Source organism: Bos taurus, chromosome 16 (assembly GCF_002263795.3).
Source record: "Bos taurus isolate L1 Dominette 01449 registration number 42190680 breed Hereford chromosome 16, ARS-UCD2.0, whole genome shotgun sequence".
NCBI classification, from domain to species: Eukaryota; Metazoa; Chordata; class Mammalia; order Artiodactyla; family Bovidae; genus Bos; species Bos taurus.
Genome location: NC_037343.1, coordinates 64,062,437 through 64,079,958, shown reverse-complemented (window position 1 = coordinate 64,079,958; position 17,522 = coordinate 64,062,437). Strand labels below are relative to the sequence as shown.

The following is a 17,522-nucleotide window of genomic DNA, read 5'->3' as shown; positions in this document are numbered from 1 at the left end:
TATGTTCAAGTGACCAGTAAGTGGTACAAATAGGCTCTGTTTTATTATTCCTGGAGTGCTTGTTTCTGAAACACATCTGGATTTTAAAAAGCATGATTCATCCATCATGATGGAAGGTAAACATGATCAGTATTGTCAAGTAAATCAAGACATAATGATCCTGCAAGGATGTGCTTCTCCTCCAAGATGAATGTGATACAGAGCTAATCAGTGCAAGTACCAGACACTGCTATAGTGAGATCTCAGTGTCAAGATGGGACCATGAGAAGAAAAACTGGTATCTCAGAATCAAATGAATTGTGCAGAGGTAGGGAATGAATGGAGAAGGCAATGGCACCCCACTCCAGTTTTCTTGCCTGGGAAATCCCATGGACAGAGGAGCCTGGTAGGCTATAGTCCATGGGGTCGCTAAGAGTTGGACACAACTGAGCGACTTCACTTTCACTTTTCACTTTCATGCACTGGAGAAGGAAATGGCGACCCACTCCAGTGTTCTTGCCTGGAGAATCCCAGGGACGGGGGAGCCTGGTGGGCTGCCGTCTATGGGGTCGCATAGAGTCAGACACGACTGACGCGACTTAGCAGCAGCAGTAGGGAATGAATGTTGCAACTGAGCAGGACGAGCGCTAACCCCTATTCTTCAGAGGCTCTTCTCCTGAAGACCTAGGGGTGTGAAGGTCTGCAGAGAAAGTGTCTGCTCATTTTTCTAAATCCACTTCCTAAAACTGATAGCCACAGAATGGGATCCTCTGAAGAATGCACTTCAGGAAGACCAAAACTCAGTAAAGAGAGGATTCCACAGTGCAGGGACTGGCAGGCACAACACTGCCTGATGCAAAGAGCCGACTGATTGGAAAAGACCCTGATGCCGGGAAAGATTGAGGGCAGGAGGAGAAGGGGGCTACAGAGGATGAGATGGTTGGATGGCATCACTGACTCAATGGACATGAGTTTGAGCAAACTCCAGAAGATAGTGAAGTACAGGGTAGCCTGGCGTGCTGCATTCCGTGAGGTTACAAAGAATCAGACACGACTTAGCAACTGAACACAACAGGAGCAATGCCAGCCCCCGTTCCCTGCCCTCTGTCACTGTAACAGATCTGTGGCTGGCTCTGGCTGCCCAACCAGACTACATTTCCCAGCCTCCAATGCGTATAGGAGTGGCCAGGTGACTAAGTGCTCTCCAATGGCAGATGATACAGTGATGTGGACTCTGTAAGGTCTCGGTCTTGAGAATTAAATCTACACACCTCAGCAGTACCTTCCCTTTCGGAAAAAGGAAGTGGCTATGATCAGCTTCTACCACACACATGAGGACAGCACCCTGAGGAATTGTAGATTATGAAGATGAAAGGACCCTGGACCCCAGAATGTCTGAGTGGATCACAGCTACCCTGCTGACCACTCAGGACCACCACGTGAAAGAGAAACCTGTTTCTTGAACGACTTTACTGTCGCAGCTCTTTACTACTATAGCTCAGTCTTCACCCAACACCGGTGAGGGAGCTACATCATGGACCAGCCGTTCCCCTCCACCTGAGCCAGTTTCAATAACCCTATGTAAAAGGCAAACTCCATCTTGAGAAAAATCTAAACAAAATTACTATTTCTCTCTTTTATCTGCATTCTAGGGCTATAGCCTCAGAGAAATAGGAATTCTCTGCAATCTACAGCTGGGGCCTCACAGAAACAGGAATTCCTTCATTCAGCAAACTTTGGAGCACTTAGTACTATATGAAAGATATTATGCAATACACTAAGAATACATAAGCCAACATAATAAAGACAGTCAACACACCCCTCCTAGGGTCAGGGCCTCTGTTTCACCCAGAAGTTAAGCTCTAGGTCCTCCTTTCTGTCCCATCTCCAGCACCTTGCTGGGCCTTTTTAAAACTTTCGTTTTTTAGCTGCACTGGGTCTTTGCTGCTGCCCAAGGGTTTTCTCTGGTTGCGGTGAATGGGGGCTGCTCTCTAGCTCTGGTGCGTGGGCTTCTCGCTGCAGTGGCTTCTCTTGTTTTGGAGCACAGGCTCCAGAGCACGCAGGCTTCAGGAGTTGCGGCGCATGGGCTCAAGAGTTGAGCACAGGCTCTAGAGGGAGGGCTCAGTTGCTCGGAGGCATGTAGATCTTCCCGGACCAGGGATGGAACTGGGCGTCCCTGCACTGCAAAGTCAAAGTTGCTCAGTCATGTCCCGGCTCTTTGCGACTCCATGGACTATACAGTCCATGGAATTCTCCAGGCCAGAATATTGGAGTGGGTAGCCTTTCCCTTCTCCAGGGGATCTTCCCAACCCAAGGATAGAACCCAGGTCTCCTGCATTACAGGCGGATTCTTTATCAGCTGAGCCACAAGGGAAGCCCAACAATACTGGAGTGGGTACCCTATCCCTTCTCTAGTGGATCTTCCTGACCCAGGAATCGAACCAGGGTCTCCTGCATTGCAGGCGGATTCTTTACCAACTAAGCTATCAAGGAAGCCCCTGCATTGCAAAGTGGACTCCTAACCCACTGGACCACCAGGGAAGCCCCGCAGTGCTTTTTACATAACAGACAATAAATATTCATTAGGTAAATGAACTGAAAAATAAATTCATTTATCCTCAACGAATTCAGTCTAATGGGGGAAACAAAACAGTAAAATCTTGCACCTCTCAAATCACAGGCATGCAGTATGTTCAGTGATTTGCAGAAATGAACAAATACATGGACACTGAACAACATGACAGCAAATGCTATGGAGGGGCAGGAGGAATTAGAAATCAAAATCTTTCCAGAGAAACTGAGATTTGCCATGAGTTCTTAAGGACAATTAGGAGTTAACCAAATAAACAAGGTAAGGAATCAAGAAGATGTAGCACCCATGCTGTCTGAACATGTTTACCATGACTGGAACTTAAGGGCAGAGTTCCAAGCACACAACAAACATATCTAGTATTCCTTCAAATACCACTGCTTCCACTAATTAAGCCAAAAACAGAATTCTTTTCTTTAGCATCTGCATCACTCTACCTGCTTAATACAAACTGCTGTCAATGCAGAGCTACCCACATCTTTAACACCCAGATTTAATTTTCACTTTTAAATCTAAAAAGAGAATTTATTTGACTAGTTCTAACAAGCCCTCCATCATATAATCAAAGAATCTCAAAGCTGGTAGGAATCTGAAAGGTCACCAGGTAAGTGGTCTCGGAATCATTTCATCAGCTACAATCAGTTCTTTGCAGTCATGTGGAATTTCTGATCTTTCTCTTATAGTGCTTTATATTTTGTCTCAGTGTGTTCACTGATATACACATGCTTGCTCTCCCACTAGACTACACAGTTTTTACATATAATCCACATCCTTCTTTATCTCATATTCTTTCCGTGCTCAATAATCCTAGGATCTGTAAAAGAATCTTCTTTTAATCCGATCCAATCCCATCAGGTCCCTCAGTCCCTGTCAAGTCCCAGTCATTTGCTTGTTCCTGTGTACAGCCTCATTGTTACCTCCAGGAAAGATGAGTTGTTGTGCCTTCTTTCCAAGACCCGCAGAGTTTCCTTCCTTTTTTTTTTTTTTAATGTATTTTTTTTTGGCTACACTGGGTCTTCATTGCTGTGTGCAGGCTTTCGCTGCAGCAGCATGCGGGGGCGACTCTCTAGTTGCAGGACGCAGGCTTCTCATTGCAGTGGCTTCTCTTGTTGCCGAACACAGGCTCCAGGGTGGGCAGGAGGTCCTCAGTAGTTATAGCACGCAGGCTTAGAGGTCCTGCCGCATGTGGAATCTTTCCAGACCAGACCTGGGATCGAACTTGTATACCCTGCATTGGCAGGTGGATTCTTAACCAGTGGACCAGCAGGGAAGTTTCTTCCTTCTGTTTTTAATACCATTGATGCCACACTGCTTCTCTTTTACCTCCATTTCTATGTTATAGATTATGGAGGCTGACTACTCCAAATGTCTGGGGAGGGAAATGAAACAAGTTCCAAATAAACCACCCCTTTTATAAGCTGCAGAATGTCCTTATCTCAGAAGTTGTAAGATTTTTAACTGCAGATGTTTTAAGCCTAAAATCATCAATGGCCTTTCCCATACCACCTTCTGTTCCTCTGACAAGGTTACTGTGTTTCCTGGAGACTTCCTGTTTGAATAATCACACACTTGGGTGTCCAAACTCCCATGTGTCCATTATTCACCATAAAAGGGACCTGAGGAAGTCACCAGGCAGTTGAACATAAAATGATGTATGAACAAAAACAGCTGTGTGTTAGCAGGATGGACAAAAAGACAGCAGGGATCTAGACACTGCTGTGAATTTCAAAAACAAGGTCTATTTAGTCAGGCGTGGTTAGAAGACTGCTGATTCAGAGCATTAGTGGCCCATTTCATAACTGAAAATCACTAGGGATGTGAAGAACTCCTTTTAGTTACTTCCACAGAGTCGCACCCCTACACCAGCCTTCCTAGCAGTCTCCCTTTTGGGAACAAAGCTGCCTCTCCTTTCTCTCACAGAAATGGCAAATCCAACTTAAAGGTTTCACAAAAAATTTAATACTTGTTTTGTTCCCCATGCCAAAGAACAGATCCCTCTTCCCCAAGGGGTTTTCCTACTTAAAACAAAACGGGAAAGCACAGACACACAAAGAACATAGAAAAACAGCACAGAAAACAAGCCTACAGTCTCCAAACATCTGGAAAGTTTGTTAATTTGCACAGTGTATCTTCGGGTACCCTAGATTTACCATCTGTGTCTTGTGCCAGGATACAAGAACTTTAAAGTGGGCCTAAAATAAAACCAAGCTTTATCAGAATGGCCACAAAACTGAATGATCCCAATTGCACCAGGAACTGATGCTAACTTATTTCTTGGCAAGCTACAAAAATGCTGAAAACGGCAGTAAACAAACCAGCTTGAGCCTCTGAAGCGATCCTGATAAAGTAAACAAATTTCATTACAGCTGCATTACAGATGGGTCCACAAACTTTCATAATCTGTAGCAGAGTTGTAAGAATCTGGTATTCAACAGACTTTCTATCCCATGACTTATCTAAAATACTCACTAGAAATTCACAACCATGCACAAAGCCACTTTGAAAATCCTAGATGCTCAAGCCCACAGAACAAGACGCTTTTGCCACGAAGGGGCAACCACATGACCAGAGCAATTAAAGTATACAATTGCTCTTTGGGTTTCCAGCTGTCTTTCCCCCCAACAATGTTCACCTTTAGCCTCATGTTTCTTCTCACCTCCAAAAAAGAACACAACTTCAATGAAAATTTCAGGATGCTCATCATTACCAGATCAGGATCTGGCATTTAAATAATAATAATCTAAAAAAAGTAGCACTGAAACAACAGAAGTCATCATCCTTCAGAACAAGCTCCATGAGCAGCAGGAACCGCTAGGGGAAGAACAGCAACACCTGCACAGACAAACTGCTAAACCAAGGCAACTACACCCTAACTTCTTTGGGAAAGTGAAAGTGAAGTCGCTCAGTCATGTCTGACTCTTTGCGACCCCATGGAGGCTCCTCCCTCCATGGGATTCTCCAGGCAAGAGTACTGGAGTGGGTTGCCATTTCCTTCTCCAGGGGATCTTCCCAATCCAGGGATCGAACCTGGGTCTCCTGCATTCCAGGCAGACGCTTCAACCTCTGAGCCACCAGGGAAGCCCACTTCTTTGGTAAGAAGAATTAAGCAAATTAAGCAAGGACCCATCCGTAAAACACATTTTTTAACAGCTTAAACTTTCCTAAGTCTCTTTTCAACTCCAAAATTATTCTAGTTAGCCACATATTTAAAAGTCCAGAGATGCCAACATTCCATAAAACTGGTTGTTTAGGACAGAGTCAGAAAACAAAATCCATTTCTAGATCTAATCATTTCACATTGCCAAGCTACTATAACTTAGTCCTCAGTAGTCGGTGATAATAAAATGACCTCAGATTTTGAGAACATCTGGGCAAACCATTCCTGCCTCTAACCAGGATCTTTGCTGCCAGAGCAGGAAAACATCACTTCCCAGTCCCTGCCAGTGAACAGAAAGTGCAAGAGAAGCTGTTCAACTCATTTTCAACAAGCTGTCATGACCCCCTTTTCAAAAACTGTGAAGCTCTTCTCTTGGAAATACTTAACATCCTTTTATTCTCTTTGAAGACAGCTGATGGAAAAACCCGCTTATGCTTCTGTATTTTCCCAACTGGCAAAAGGGGTGGGGGCATTTTAAGCCCAATCCACAGACTAGAATGCAGCAATGAGTGCCATCCTTTTCATAAGAAATGTGAATTTAAAAATCATCAGTCACTCGACGTAATGCCTGTGTCACAGCAATGTGTACAAAGCAGGACTATAAAGAAAGCAGATAAGGTAGGACTGTGATTAAGTAATACTTCATCTTAGTAGAAGTGAAGGTAGTATGTTGTGGGGGAGGAATACAAAATACAAAATCCAAGTGGGAAATATAACCCTCTTCTTCAGAGAGAAAGAAAAAAAAAAAATTAATTTTAAGGGATCTAGGAATCCCCTGATTGAACCTTAGCTCAGGAGTGCTCTGGGGAACCTAAAGAGATAAACACAGAATGACAGATAGATACACAGATAAGACAGATTACATAGACAGAGTTGTAGGTTTATAAACTAACATTTACAGCAATCAAGGTGAAGGGAGTCACTTTTGAGCTTGAAAGAGGAAACAGTGACAAAGAAATCTCCCAGGACCACAGCAGTTATTTATCAATCAATAAAAGGTGGTTTAGACCTATTCAGTTAGCAAACATGAGTAACAAAAAAGCCACAATGTAAGAGAGTTGACTTGAAGCAGAGGAAATGAAATGGAAACTGGAGATGGCCCTGACAGACTTATCTTTAAAGATGTCAGATAAAGTAAGCAACTGAACTAACTTGGCTATTCTCAACAACCAGAAAGCAGTCACGGATAAGGGAGAAAGGAGATAAGGTAGCGTTCCCAACCACCCTTCAGGAAACGCGGTATGTGGTGCACTTTTCCTATCAGTAGACACTGACGAAACACAGGATCTCACTCTGAAATTCAATAAATTCCTTAGAAATTCCTAGAAGTGTTAACAGCTAAATATAAAGCTAGTACAAGCACCCAAAACCTAGTATTTTTCCATTGCTAACAATCCTCTGTTCTTCACAAGTGCGTGCAAAGATCCTTTTTAAACAAACAACCCAAATCCAGCACTCAAGCAGAGACCTGTCAGAGAAACCAGGCTCAGGACCCCCGTTTACTTTCATTTCACTGCCCAGTTAAAAGGTCCTCCTCAGCTCTCCATCACTAACCAGGCTTGTTCTAACACAGCCAGGTGGCAAGAGCATCGTCTATCCACAGCAGATCTGAATTCAATTCAGATTGACCTAAACTCAACCTGTTCCACCTCAGAGCAGAAGTCATCTTTTATTACTGTCCATAGGGGTGACTAACCAAGTCCTCACTTGGTTAAAGGTAGTGATGAGAAGAGCAAAGAGAACTGCTCACCTGCACACACTCCACTTCCTAAGACTGATTATGAAGCTCAACTGAATGCTTTTCTGAACCTACTCTGTGGGTAGGTCAGTTAAAATCAGCTGACACCTCAATGAAGATCAGCTGGTTGGCTTGTTCATCCTTTCATTCAAAAAAACATTTCTTAATGCCTATTAATGCCAGCAACTGCTCGTGGCATAGAAAGACGGCAAGAGAAAGAGAGTTTAGATTAAGTCTCAGATTCTGTGCTCTCCTATTTTAAACCAAAATGACACCTCAAACTAAAAAAGTCACCTGTATGTTTTTTGTGTTTTAAAAGACTGAAATGTTTCTTAATTCTTCTTTCTAATTTGAATAATTCACATACAACGAAGTGCACGTCTATATATATGTATACACCTATGTAATCTCCATGCAACTCAAGATACAGAACGTAAAGTGTGAAATATAACGGAGAAAAATAAAACCTGATCATTGGTCATGTCTCTGAAAACACTGAAGGCATCTCTATAGTCACTGCCATGGGCAATCATTCTTCATGTACACTGTGATTTATCATCACGAACAAAAGTCATTGAGTCCCTAACTCTACACAGGACCACTTATATTTTTTACTTCAAAAAAAAAATTTTTTTGAAGTGAAGTAGGCTGATTCTGAATGTTTACTTTTAAAAACTTGCAAAACAGAAAGAAGATAAAAGAAATCAAAAAAAGATGATACAGCAAAAATCCAATGTTGACTGCAATATAATAGGAAGCAGCCATGCAGCTGGAAACAAAGAGTAAAAGCAGGGAGTTGAGGGAATATACAACTCCTAAGTTTTAAAAGAAATAATGTAAATCCCCTAATTCATCTCCCAGCCTTGCCACAAGACATCTGAGAGCACCACTGTCTAAGAAAGAGATAAGTCTGCTTTATTTTATTCAGGAATACGTCGCTGCATAGGGCACCAGGCTGACTGGACCCAGTTATTTCAGGCTGGCCCCCCTGGAAGAGTCCATGGAAAGAAAGTCAGATGTTCTTAATTAGTGTCACCACAGTCTGGCACAAAACTCTAAAGCCTCAGCAACATTTCTATAAATGAGTTTTCTGCTAACCCCTTTGAGCAAGCTGTCCATTTTAGGCTTGCATGAGCAACATCTAACTTGGTCATTTTATAAGAAAGGAGAGGTTTGCAAATCTTAGCAAGGCCCTCTTACAAACCTTAGAGCAAGAAATTTAGGCAAAGGGATAGAAGTAGCACACAGTCATCTTGACATTTCACCCTTTGAAATGACGGTTTAAAAGAAGGGACAGATTCGTAATCTCTTATTTTCAACAATCTCCTCCAGAATTTTGGACAGTAAAAATAAACAAACAGCTCTGCTCTAAACTTTGACACTTTCCCCTAAAACTCAAACCGAACAGCAGCAGAGCTGTCAATTACATACAGCTGGAAACAAGAACCAAGGAAAGAAGCATCTGTTGGTTTTGCTGCCTGTTAATTCTAGACAAATAAGTGGCTATTATTCATCTGTCTAACCACTTTAATGTGGTTCTTCACTATCCTGCAGAAAAGGCATGTCTCAGAGTATGCCTGTATTCCAACTGCACCCCAATGAGTTAAATAAACTAAAAATCCCACACACAATAAGCAAATAAAGATATTTCACTGCAACCGTTCCCCACAACTGCTTAATAATAATAGCCTTTTAGAGTCTATTTCAACAATAGACATGTGAATACATATTTTAAAATAAAATTTATGTCTATTTCTAAAGAAAAAATTACACAATATTAACATTAAAATTTCAGGAACGGTCACAAGGGAGATTCAAATCTGAGCATATAGTTTACTCATAAAATTTATCCAGCTAACTTTAAATCATATAAAAGTCTAATTTTTGCCCCCAAAAAAGGACAATCACAGATCTTTCAATTCTGTATCAGTTCCACACCCAACTTAGTACTTTCTTTAAAGCTACAGAAATAAAACCACTATGGACCATATTAACAGTGGCATATATCTCAAGAAAATGACGAGATGGCACTGATAAATTCAAGTTCAGAAGTGTTACTGAGAAGAATGTAAGTTAATGTGGACTGTTTTGGGGCTTCTTATAGTTCAGGCATTCATTTATTTACTCGTTTTTTATATACCCATTGAACATTATGCCAGACAGACTGTTAAGCATTGAAGATATAAACCCTTCAGCCTCCCTCCACATGGTGAACTAAGTGAATGCTCACTGTGTGTGCACCTTTTACCAAAAAGTTTATTATGTAACACTGAATGTATCCGTGTAAAGCAGAAGTCACCAAACTCATGCTGCAGAGGGTCAGACAGTAAACATTTTGGGCTTTATGGCCCAGGACATATTGACACACTCAACTCTGCCTTTGCAGTGCAAAAATATCCAGAGACAATACCTTAATAAATGAACTTGACTGTGTTTCAAAGGAATTTTACAGATACCAAAATTGAAATTTCATATAATTTTCATGTGTCATGTTTTTCTTCTTTTGATTTTTTCAACCAATTAAAGATGTAAAAACTGTTCTCAGCTCATGGCCCATACAAAAATAGGTGGCAGCCCAGGGCTGGATTTAGCATGTGGGCTATAATTTGCCTGCCCACACTCAGGAGAGAGACCTAGGACTCCACATCTAAGCCACAAGTTCCAGGAGGTCAGGGCAATGTCCAATCAATCATTATACACCCAGGAATCTGTATGGTGCTGAGGCACAGCAAGCAATTCTGGGCTCCAAAATCACTACAGATGGTGACTGCAGCCATGAAATTAAAAGACGCTTACTCCTTGGAAGGAAAGTTATGACCAACCTAGATAGCATATTGAAAAGCAGAGACATTACTTTGCCAACAAAGGTTCGTCTAGTCAAGGCTATGGTTTTTCCTGTGGTCATGTATGGATGTGAGAGTTGGACTGTGAAGAAGGCTGAGCTCCGAAGAATTGATGCTTTTGAACTGTGGTGTTGGAGAAGACTCTTGAGAGTCCCTTGGACTGCAAGGAGATCCAACCAGTCCATTCTGAAGGAGATCAGCCCTGGGATTTCTTTGGAAGGAATGATGCTAAAGCTGAAACTCCAGTACTTTGGCCACCTCCTGCGAAGAGTTGACTCATTGGAAAAGACTCTGATGCTGGGAGGGATTGGGGGCAGGAGGAGAAGGGAACGACAGAGGATGAGATGGCTGGCTGGCATCACTGACTCGATAGACGTGAGTCTGAGTGAACTCCAGGAGTTGGTGATGGACAGGGAGGCCTGGTGTGCTGCGATTCATGGGGTCACAAGGAGTCGGACACGACTGAGCGACTGACCTGATCTGATCTGATCTGATCTGATATTCAACTAAACTAAAAACATAAATCTCCAACCCGGCCTTCAAAAACCTCCTGGTCTAGAAGAGGAGAAAAGTAAAGAAACAAGACAACGCCATGTAATAAGTGCAGTGGTAGATACCTACAGGGTGGTGTGAGTGGAAGATCTAATCCAGGCCAGGGAGTAGGATGGAAAGGGATAAGAGAAACAAACTGGGGAAGGATTCCTAAAGGTGGTGACACCTGGGAGAAGTGTCCCAAACCAGAGAAGGAACCCTCTGAGCACATGAAATGACAAAAGATAAGAAGTTTAAGAAGGTCCAGACCCTAAAGTACCTTATACAGCATGACAAGGTGTCTGGACTTTATCTTAAAGGCTTGAGGAATCACTGCAGAAATTTTTCGCTAGGATATAACATCAACAGATTTGCATTTTAGAACCAGTGCTCAGTCCCAAGCAATGGCTGCCCAAATAGAAAGAGCAAAACTGGAGGCAGAAAGACCACCAAATTAGTTAACAAGCTGCTACAGTAATCAAGGTAGAATTCCATGGGGAGCTACAGTAAAGCAAGATAAAGATAAGGATCCAAGAGACATAATGGCTGGATACAGGAAGTGAAAGTGGAGTCTTGGTCAGACTGCAGTAAGGACGGGGTGGGAAAGAAAGTGATGGAGTTACAGCTGCCCAGAGACTTTCAGCAGTGGATGCTATCTGCTGGCCAAACAGTAATCTTTACTGGTGCCTATAAAGCACAGTCTTTGGCAAAAGAATGGATGAGAGTCTCAGGGCTAAACAGTAATTTAGCTGTATCTTCATTTCATTAAAATACAGATTTGAACTGGATAAGATAATAAGGAATGAATTTAGTTTTGGACATGACCTCCAGACATTCCAAACTGACCATGTCCAACCTGGAGAAGAAACTGTGAATGTGAATTTCAGTTTCAGAAGAAACTGAAAATGTGAATTTAGAATGCACTGATTTGCCAACTTACTGTTACTCTGAAAACCTTGAGAGTAAGAGAAGTTCATTCAGGAAGAGTATGTAACATGGAAAAAAAAAAGAAAGAAAAAAGAAATTCAGAAACATAAGTGGAAAGGAACAGAGGCAGGAGAAGAAAAACCAAGGGCGTTTGGTATCTCTGAATCAGTATATATATGAACTTGTATTTTAAAGTTGCCCTGGAATAAACTAGTCATTCTTTTGAGAGATCTGTTAGAGGAGCTAAGAGCTGAAGGAGCTATTATGTTCGACTGAGTCAAAAACCTACCTCCACTCTAATTTTTGGCACATCACCACCTCAGGCTCCTCATCTTCTCCTTCCCTCAATGAGTTATGAAAATCTAATCAGTAATTGACTGGATGCTTTAAAATACTACAAAGGCACTCCTGATTTAGTACTGTAATGGCATTACATCTGGGTATGAAAATTCCAAATGAAAGTAATTCAAAGTGCTAGTTGTTAAATCGTGTCTGACTCTTTGCAACCCCATGGACTACAGCCCGTCAGGCTCCTCCGTCCATGGAATTCTCCAGACAAGAATACTAGAGTGGGTTGCCATTCCCTTCTCCAAGGGATTTTTCTGACCCAGGGATCGAACTGGAGTCTCCAGCACTGCAGGCAGATTCTTTACCGTCACCTAACCGAGTATAGACTTGTGAAGAATGGACCTTCGATCTTCTCCACCCTTCTGTCAGGTCCTGCATCATGCATTCAGTAGGTATTTAAAATATGCCTGCAGAATATTTGGAAGTAACGTGAGAATGTATGCATAAGGCTGAGGAGTGAAGAGCAAAAGGCATATCTGACTTCCTAAGAGGATTTAGAATTGAAATAGACGAGCTTTGTCCCTCCCACAAATTCGGTCAATGACAAAATCATGGGTGGAAGGGAGCTCACAGCTCTAGAATTTTCTCCTAATGTGTACATTGTTTTTCTGAATACTCTAGAAACATGAAGAAGGTATTTGGAGGAAAAGCAGTGAATTGTAGAATAGGAAACCAGCCAACAGCAACTTTATAAAACTGTGTTCACCAACTGCTGGCCATTAAAGAGGAGTTCCTTAACTTCTCAAGTTGAAACCTGCAAAATGTAAATCAGGCCTTTGTGAGACAAACTAAAATAGTGTCCCCTCAGGGTACACAAATACCACAGTGAAGTCACCAGAGTTCTGACAGTCAGAACCTACCCTGCAAAGACTTTCCTGGGGGAAAAAAATTGCTGTTTTTCCCTGTTAAATGTACACTAAGGGACCAAATAGAATAAAGTGCAATATCCTTCCTTATATAGCAATTATTCTTAGACACCAAAAAAGAGTATCTTAGATACAGCTTAAAAGCATCATTTAATCAGTTTGTTCCCCGAAACTTATAGCGAGCTTGGACACCAATCTCATCTTGGTGTAAATTTTAGGAGTTCCATAAACTTTGACTGAGTTGGTTTTACAAGCACTCTTTTCCTTAACATAATTGTTTTTAGGAAGAGGGAAAGGTACCCTCCTTCAAGATCAAGACCCAATTTGCCAAGTTTTCACCTACAAATGACTACCAAGTTAATTAAAGAGTTTAATAAAAGGCAAGTTCTCAGCTACAATCTTACTATCAACTATTCTGCTGATAAGGATAAAACTCACTATAACTTATAAAACCCCAAAGCTAAACTCTGAAAAAGTAGTTGAATAATTCATATAGAAGTCAGGAGAGAAGATCCAGAAGTTGAAGGCAAACTAAGAAAAACTTCTTTTTAGAAAAGGATGCCTTGCTGAGATGTCTCTTCACAACAGGCAGAAAATGTGGTTCTGAATCCCACAGCAACTGTAACTCATTATATCTAAGGATACATTACACCCTGCACCCTGGATTACCGTATGCGGTGCTTAAGAGATGGCTGCTTTCAGAATCAGTGCTGATTTTCCTGGCTTTCGTACAAGTGATGATAATGGTACAACCATCTAATTTGTACCTGCCATCTATTAAAACATGCCTCACCACCCAAAAAAAGGACCAGTTAAAATGATCGTGTAATTTCACACACATGTGTATGCATGAAAAGTTTCTGGAATGTTACAAAAGAAATTGTGAGCAACAGTCTCCAGGGCAACTTAGCAACTGGAGATGAAGTACACACTAGTCATTATATTGTTTTAATTCATTATGTCATGTTTCACTTTTACAGTAAAAAAAAAAAAAAGATGGGATCAGTGGCAAAGTATGTATATTTCTTGTGACTACTTAAGTGAGAACTGACTTTGCTTATTTTAAAGTTTACTGTGTTTAAAGTTCAACATTAAAAGGAAAGCTAGAAAAGTTCAACATTAAAAGGAAAGCTAGAAAAGTGGTGGCCAGACCTAGGTCTTTCACACTGCTCCCGTAGAGTTTCACATGCTCTGTAAGGGCAGAGCACAATATGCATCACTTGTTTAAGGGTATGTGAAATCTGAACTGGATGGGAGATTTAACAGATGCACAACAGTCATGGTCCTTGAATTCATGGGAAATAATTAGTTACCTAGAGCCCATGGAGTAACTGGAGTTAGGGAGTGAATACATTGAATATCCAATACATAAAATCCTGTCTACTGCCATAAATCAGAGATCACAACATGCATGAATACATATATCCTTGTCATTAAAAAAGAGATGGGAGAGACAGAGATTGAGGCATCTAACCCCACTACACATAAATCTCCCTCCCCTTCCAAGAACAAGTACAATAAGTTCTTGTCATGTTTTTTAGAAATTGTCCGCCTAAAAAGCTTAAAAAAATGTTTTTATGAAACATAAGAAAACTATTTTAGGTAACTTTTTACTTATTAGTTTTAAATCTACAGTTTTATGAACTTCATTTAGCAAAAATGTTACCAAAAAGTGAAGAAATTTTCAGCAAAACAAGTTCAAGCATATATAACATTTTCAGAGAAAAAAGTCTTTCAAGCATTCTATCACTAGGACCCAAAGTTCATGTATCCATTGCCCAGAAGTAGCAACCTAACTTGAGAGATACTGTCTTACCTAACACAGTATCTTTGTAACAGAGAAGTAATCACTGAGTAATCTACCTTCCTACACCATCACCTGAAATAACCTTTCACTACAAAGTGATCAAGGGCTTCCCAGGTGGCTCAATGGTAAAGAATCCGCCTGTCAATGCAGGAGACTGGGGTTTGATCCTTGGGTCGGAAAGATCCCCTGGAGAAGGAAATGACAACCCACTCCAGTATTCATGCCTGGGAAATCCCATGGACAGAGGAGCCTGGCAGGCTATGGTCCATGGAGTTGCAAAGAGTTGGACACGCCTTAGGGACTCAACAACAACAACAGATGCAATGCTCACAGCAGAAAATTCAGAAGGTCCAGACTGTCAGCCCTATCTTTACCTACATAAGAGATTCTTATGCAGAAGTTTTCAAATGAATCTCAGGCATGTAAGACATCAAAGCCATGATTTAATAGCCATGTTTAGTATTTCAATAGCCATGTTTAATATTTCAAAACAGAAGAAATAAGACTTCGTGGAGATTCAAAATTCAACACAGAAACTTTAACAAAACAAAAATTTAAACAAAAATAAATGGATAAAAATTTCAAAAGTAATTCTGGCCAAGTTTAAAAATATAACACTTAGGAGAAAAGAGCTAAGAGCAGCCCCACAAGGTCTTGGGAGGCCCTTGGTTTCTTGCAGAATCTTCAGAAGGGCACCTGTTCCAACATACGATTTAGCTCCATATGTTTCCAATACCTTTGAAAAACTGAACTGTTCACTTCTTCCATCTCTGAAAAATGGGTGCCTCAGAGTTCCAGTTTATAAATGTATTTTTGAAAAGTTTAATCTTCCTAATGATTTGTCTACAAATAAAATATTTACTACAAAAGTGCTAAATACTGCTTTTCTAAAACTTACTCCACACACAGTAATTTGACTTCACCTTTCAAGTACTTTCTCTGGAATCTTGACACTTACATAAAACTTAATGTATCAGAGAGCAGTGGAAAGAAAAATACAAAACCACAACCAAAAGAACCATGTGCCCACCAAATAGTTCCTTTCAAAGATGCCCCAAATCATGTTTCCAGCCTTACAGAACTATACTGATTTGACAGAAGAATGGCTTGGCGCCCTGTTCTCTCTGGAAGTTCATTACTACCAGCTACCAGTAAAATCATGGCTTTCAACCTAACTGAGGCTGAAGCTCTACATGTCAAATGTCAGTTTCTTATGCATATGTTAGTCTGTTAAACACAATGATGAATCACTCAGCTTGTGTGTATATTCCAATGATGACGAAAAACTGACCCAGATCAAACATGATTTTTCATACAATTCTTTGAGACAAACACGTCCATCCTCGTCTACCACCCAGCGATGAAGTTTTCTATACATCCCTTTCCTGATTTCTAAAAGGTCACTCACACATGCTTCTACACTTGCCCTGAATCAAAGCAAAAGGGAAGGCAGTGAGGACAGCCTTTTTACTCAGGGACCAAACCTCACCCAACAATTGCAGTGGGTGCAGATACTTCCTTTTGTTTCCTCTGTACCGAGATTAGCAGTGAAATCGCTTTGTGGCCCTTCATTAAAGATGAACAACTTTCAAGAACAATAACTTTAAAAGTGAACTTCTATTTTAATCACACGCAGGCAACAGCGGTAGTAAAGGCATTTGCTCCCCTCAAATCCCCTTAACCTTTCCTCTCTAGCGTATTCAGCAGAGCAAACAGCAATCACCCTCAACCCTACAAAGACTTTTAAACAAGGTAAAAGTGCTTAAGGTGGACAAGGAGAGGGGGGCGAGCAGGGTTTCTGATTCATGCTTCAGCCCAGAGGAACCAAAGAAGCCGAAATGGAGAATAATCTAAGGAAGGAAAAGTCGGCTAAGTTAGAAGAGGAAAGCAGACAGAGAGATGCTGGCGGGAAGCACCTTGGCTCGCGGGAAGTTAGGTGTTAGATCTAGCGTAGAAGTTGGAGAAGGGAATTTCTGTGTGGCCCCGGCTGGGGAGCAGAGAGCCCACATGCGGCTGTTCGGGCCCCTGTCCAGGAGGGACCAGGGGGTGAAGGTGGCCCGGGAGCCGGGCTGCGGGCAAAGCAGCAGCAGGGCACACGGGGCTGTCACTGCTTACCCAGGTGCAGCGTGAGGTTGATGGAGTTGGGGTACTGCACCCCGGCCAGCATGGTCTGGCTCTGCCACCAGGTGGTGTCGGCCTGGTTGTTGTAGTCGGTCAGGAAGGCTGCCCCGTGCTGCAGGTGGGGCTGCCCTGCGTCGCACAGGTGACAGGACTTGGTGACCCCGGTCACCCCGGTCTGCACGCAGTACTCCTCGGGCGGAGTCCCGCACGTGTTGGTGGCCACCACGGTCACGTTGAAGGCGGCGTTGACGAACTCGGGCATGCAGCGCTGCGGCCGCCCGCCCTCGTCCGTGCACTCGTCCATGGCTGCCCGGGCGCAGCCGGCCGCGGCGGCCGCCAGCACGACCAACACCGGCCAGACGCGGCCCCGCGGCCGCAACGCCGCCGCGGCCCGGTCGCTGCCCCTCATCCCGCCGCCCCCGCGCTGGGCCACGGCAAAGGCCAGGGCGTGGGTGCGTTCCTCTTGCCCGGCGGCGTCTCTCGGAGGCCGCTCCGCGCGGGTTCAGCCGCGGGGCCCAGTGACCCGGCTCTGCAGACGCGCGGTGGAGGCGGCTCTGCCACCGGAGAAACGGGAGGGTGGGCGCCCCGGGCGAGAACCGCGCGGCTGGCTGAGAG

General features: G+C 42.6%; 1 protein-coding gene and 1 non-coding gene across 2 annotated transcripts in view; both read right to left on the bottom strand.

The window, feature by feature from the left end:
• The window catches only part of LAMC1 (laminin subunit gamma 1), a 121,097-nt gene extending 103,781 nt beyond the window's left edge, over nt 1–17,316 (bottom strand). Inside the window, 1 exon segment of the mRNA NM_001206817.1 lies at nt 16,902–17,316. Coding sequence (NP_001193746.1) covers nt 16,902–17,316 — 415 coding nt within the window.
• On the bottom strand, nt 5,576–5,647 carry TRNAS-GGA (transfer RNA serine (anticodon GGA)). The gene has a single exon. It is a non-coding gene; the product is annotated as a tRNA-Ser (tRNA).
• Nucleotides 17,317–17,522: the final 206 nt, after the last annotated feature.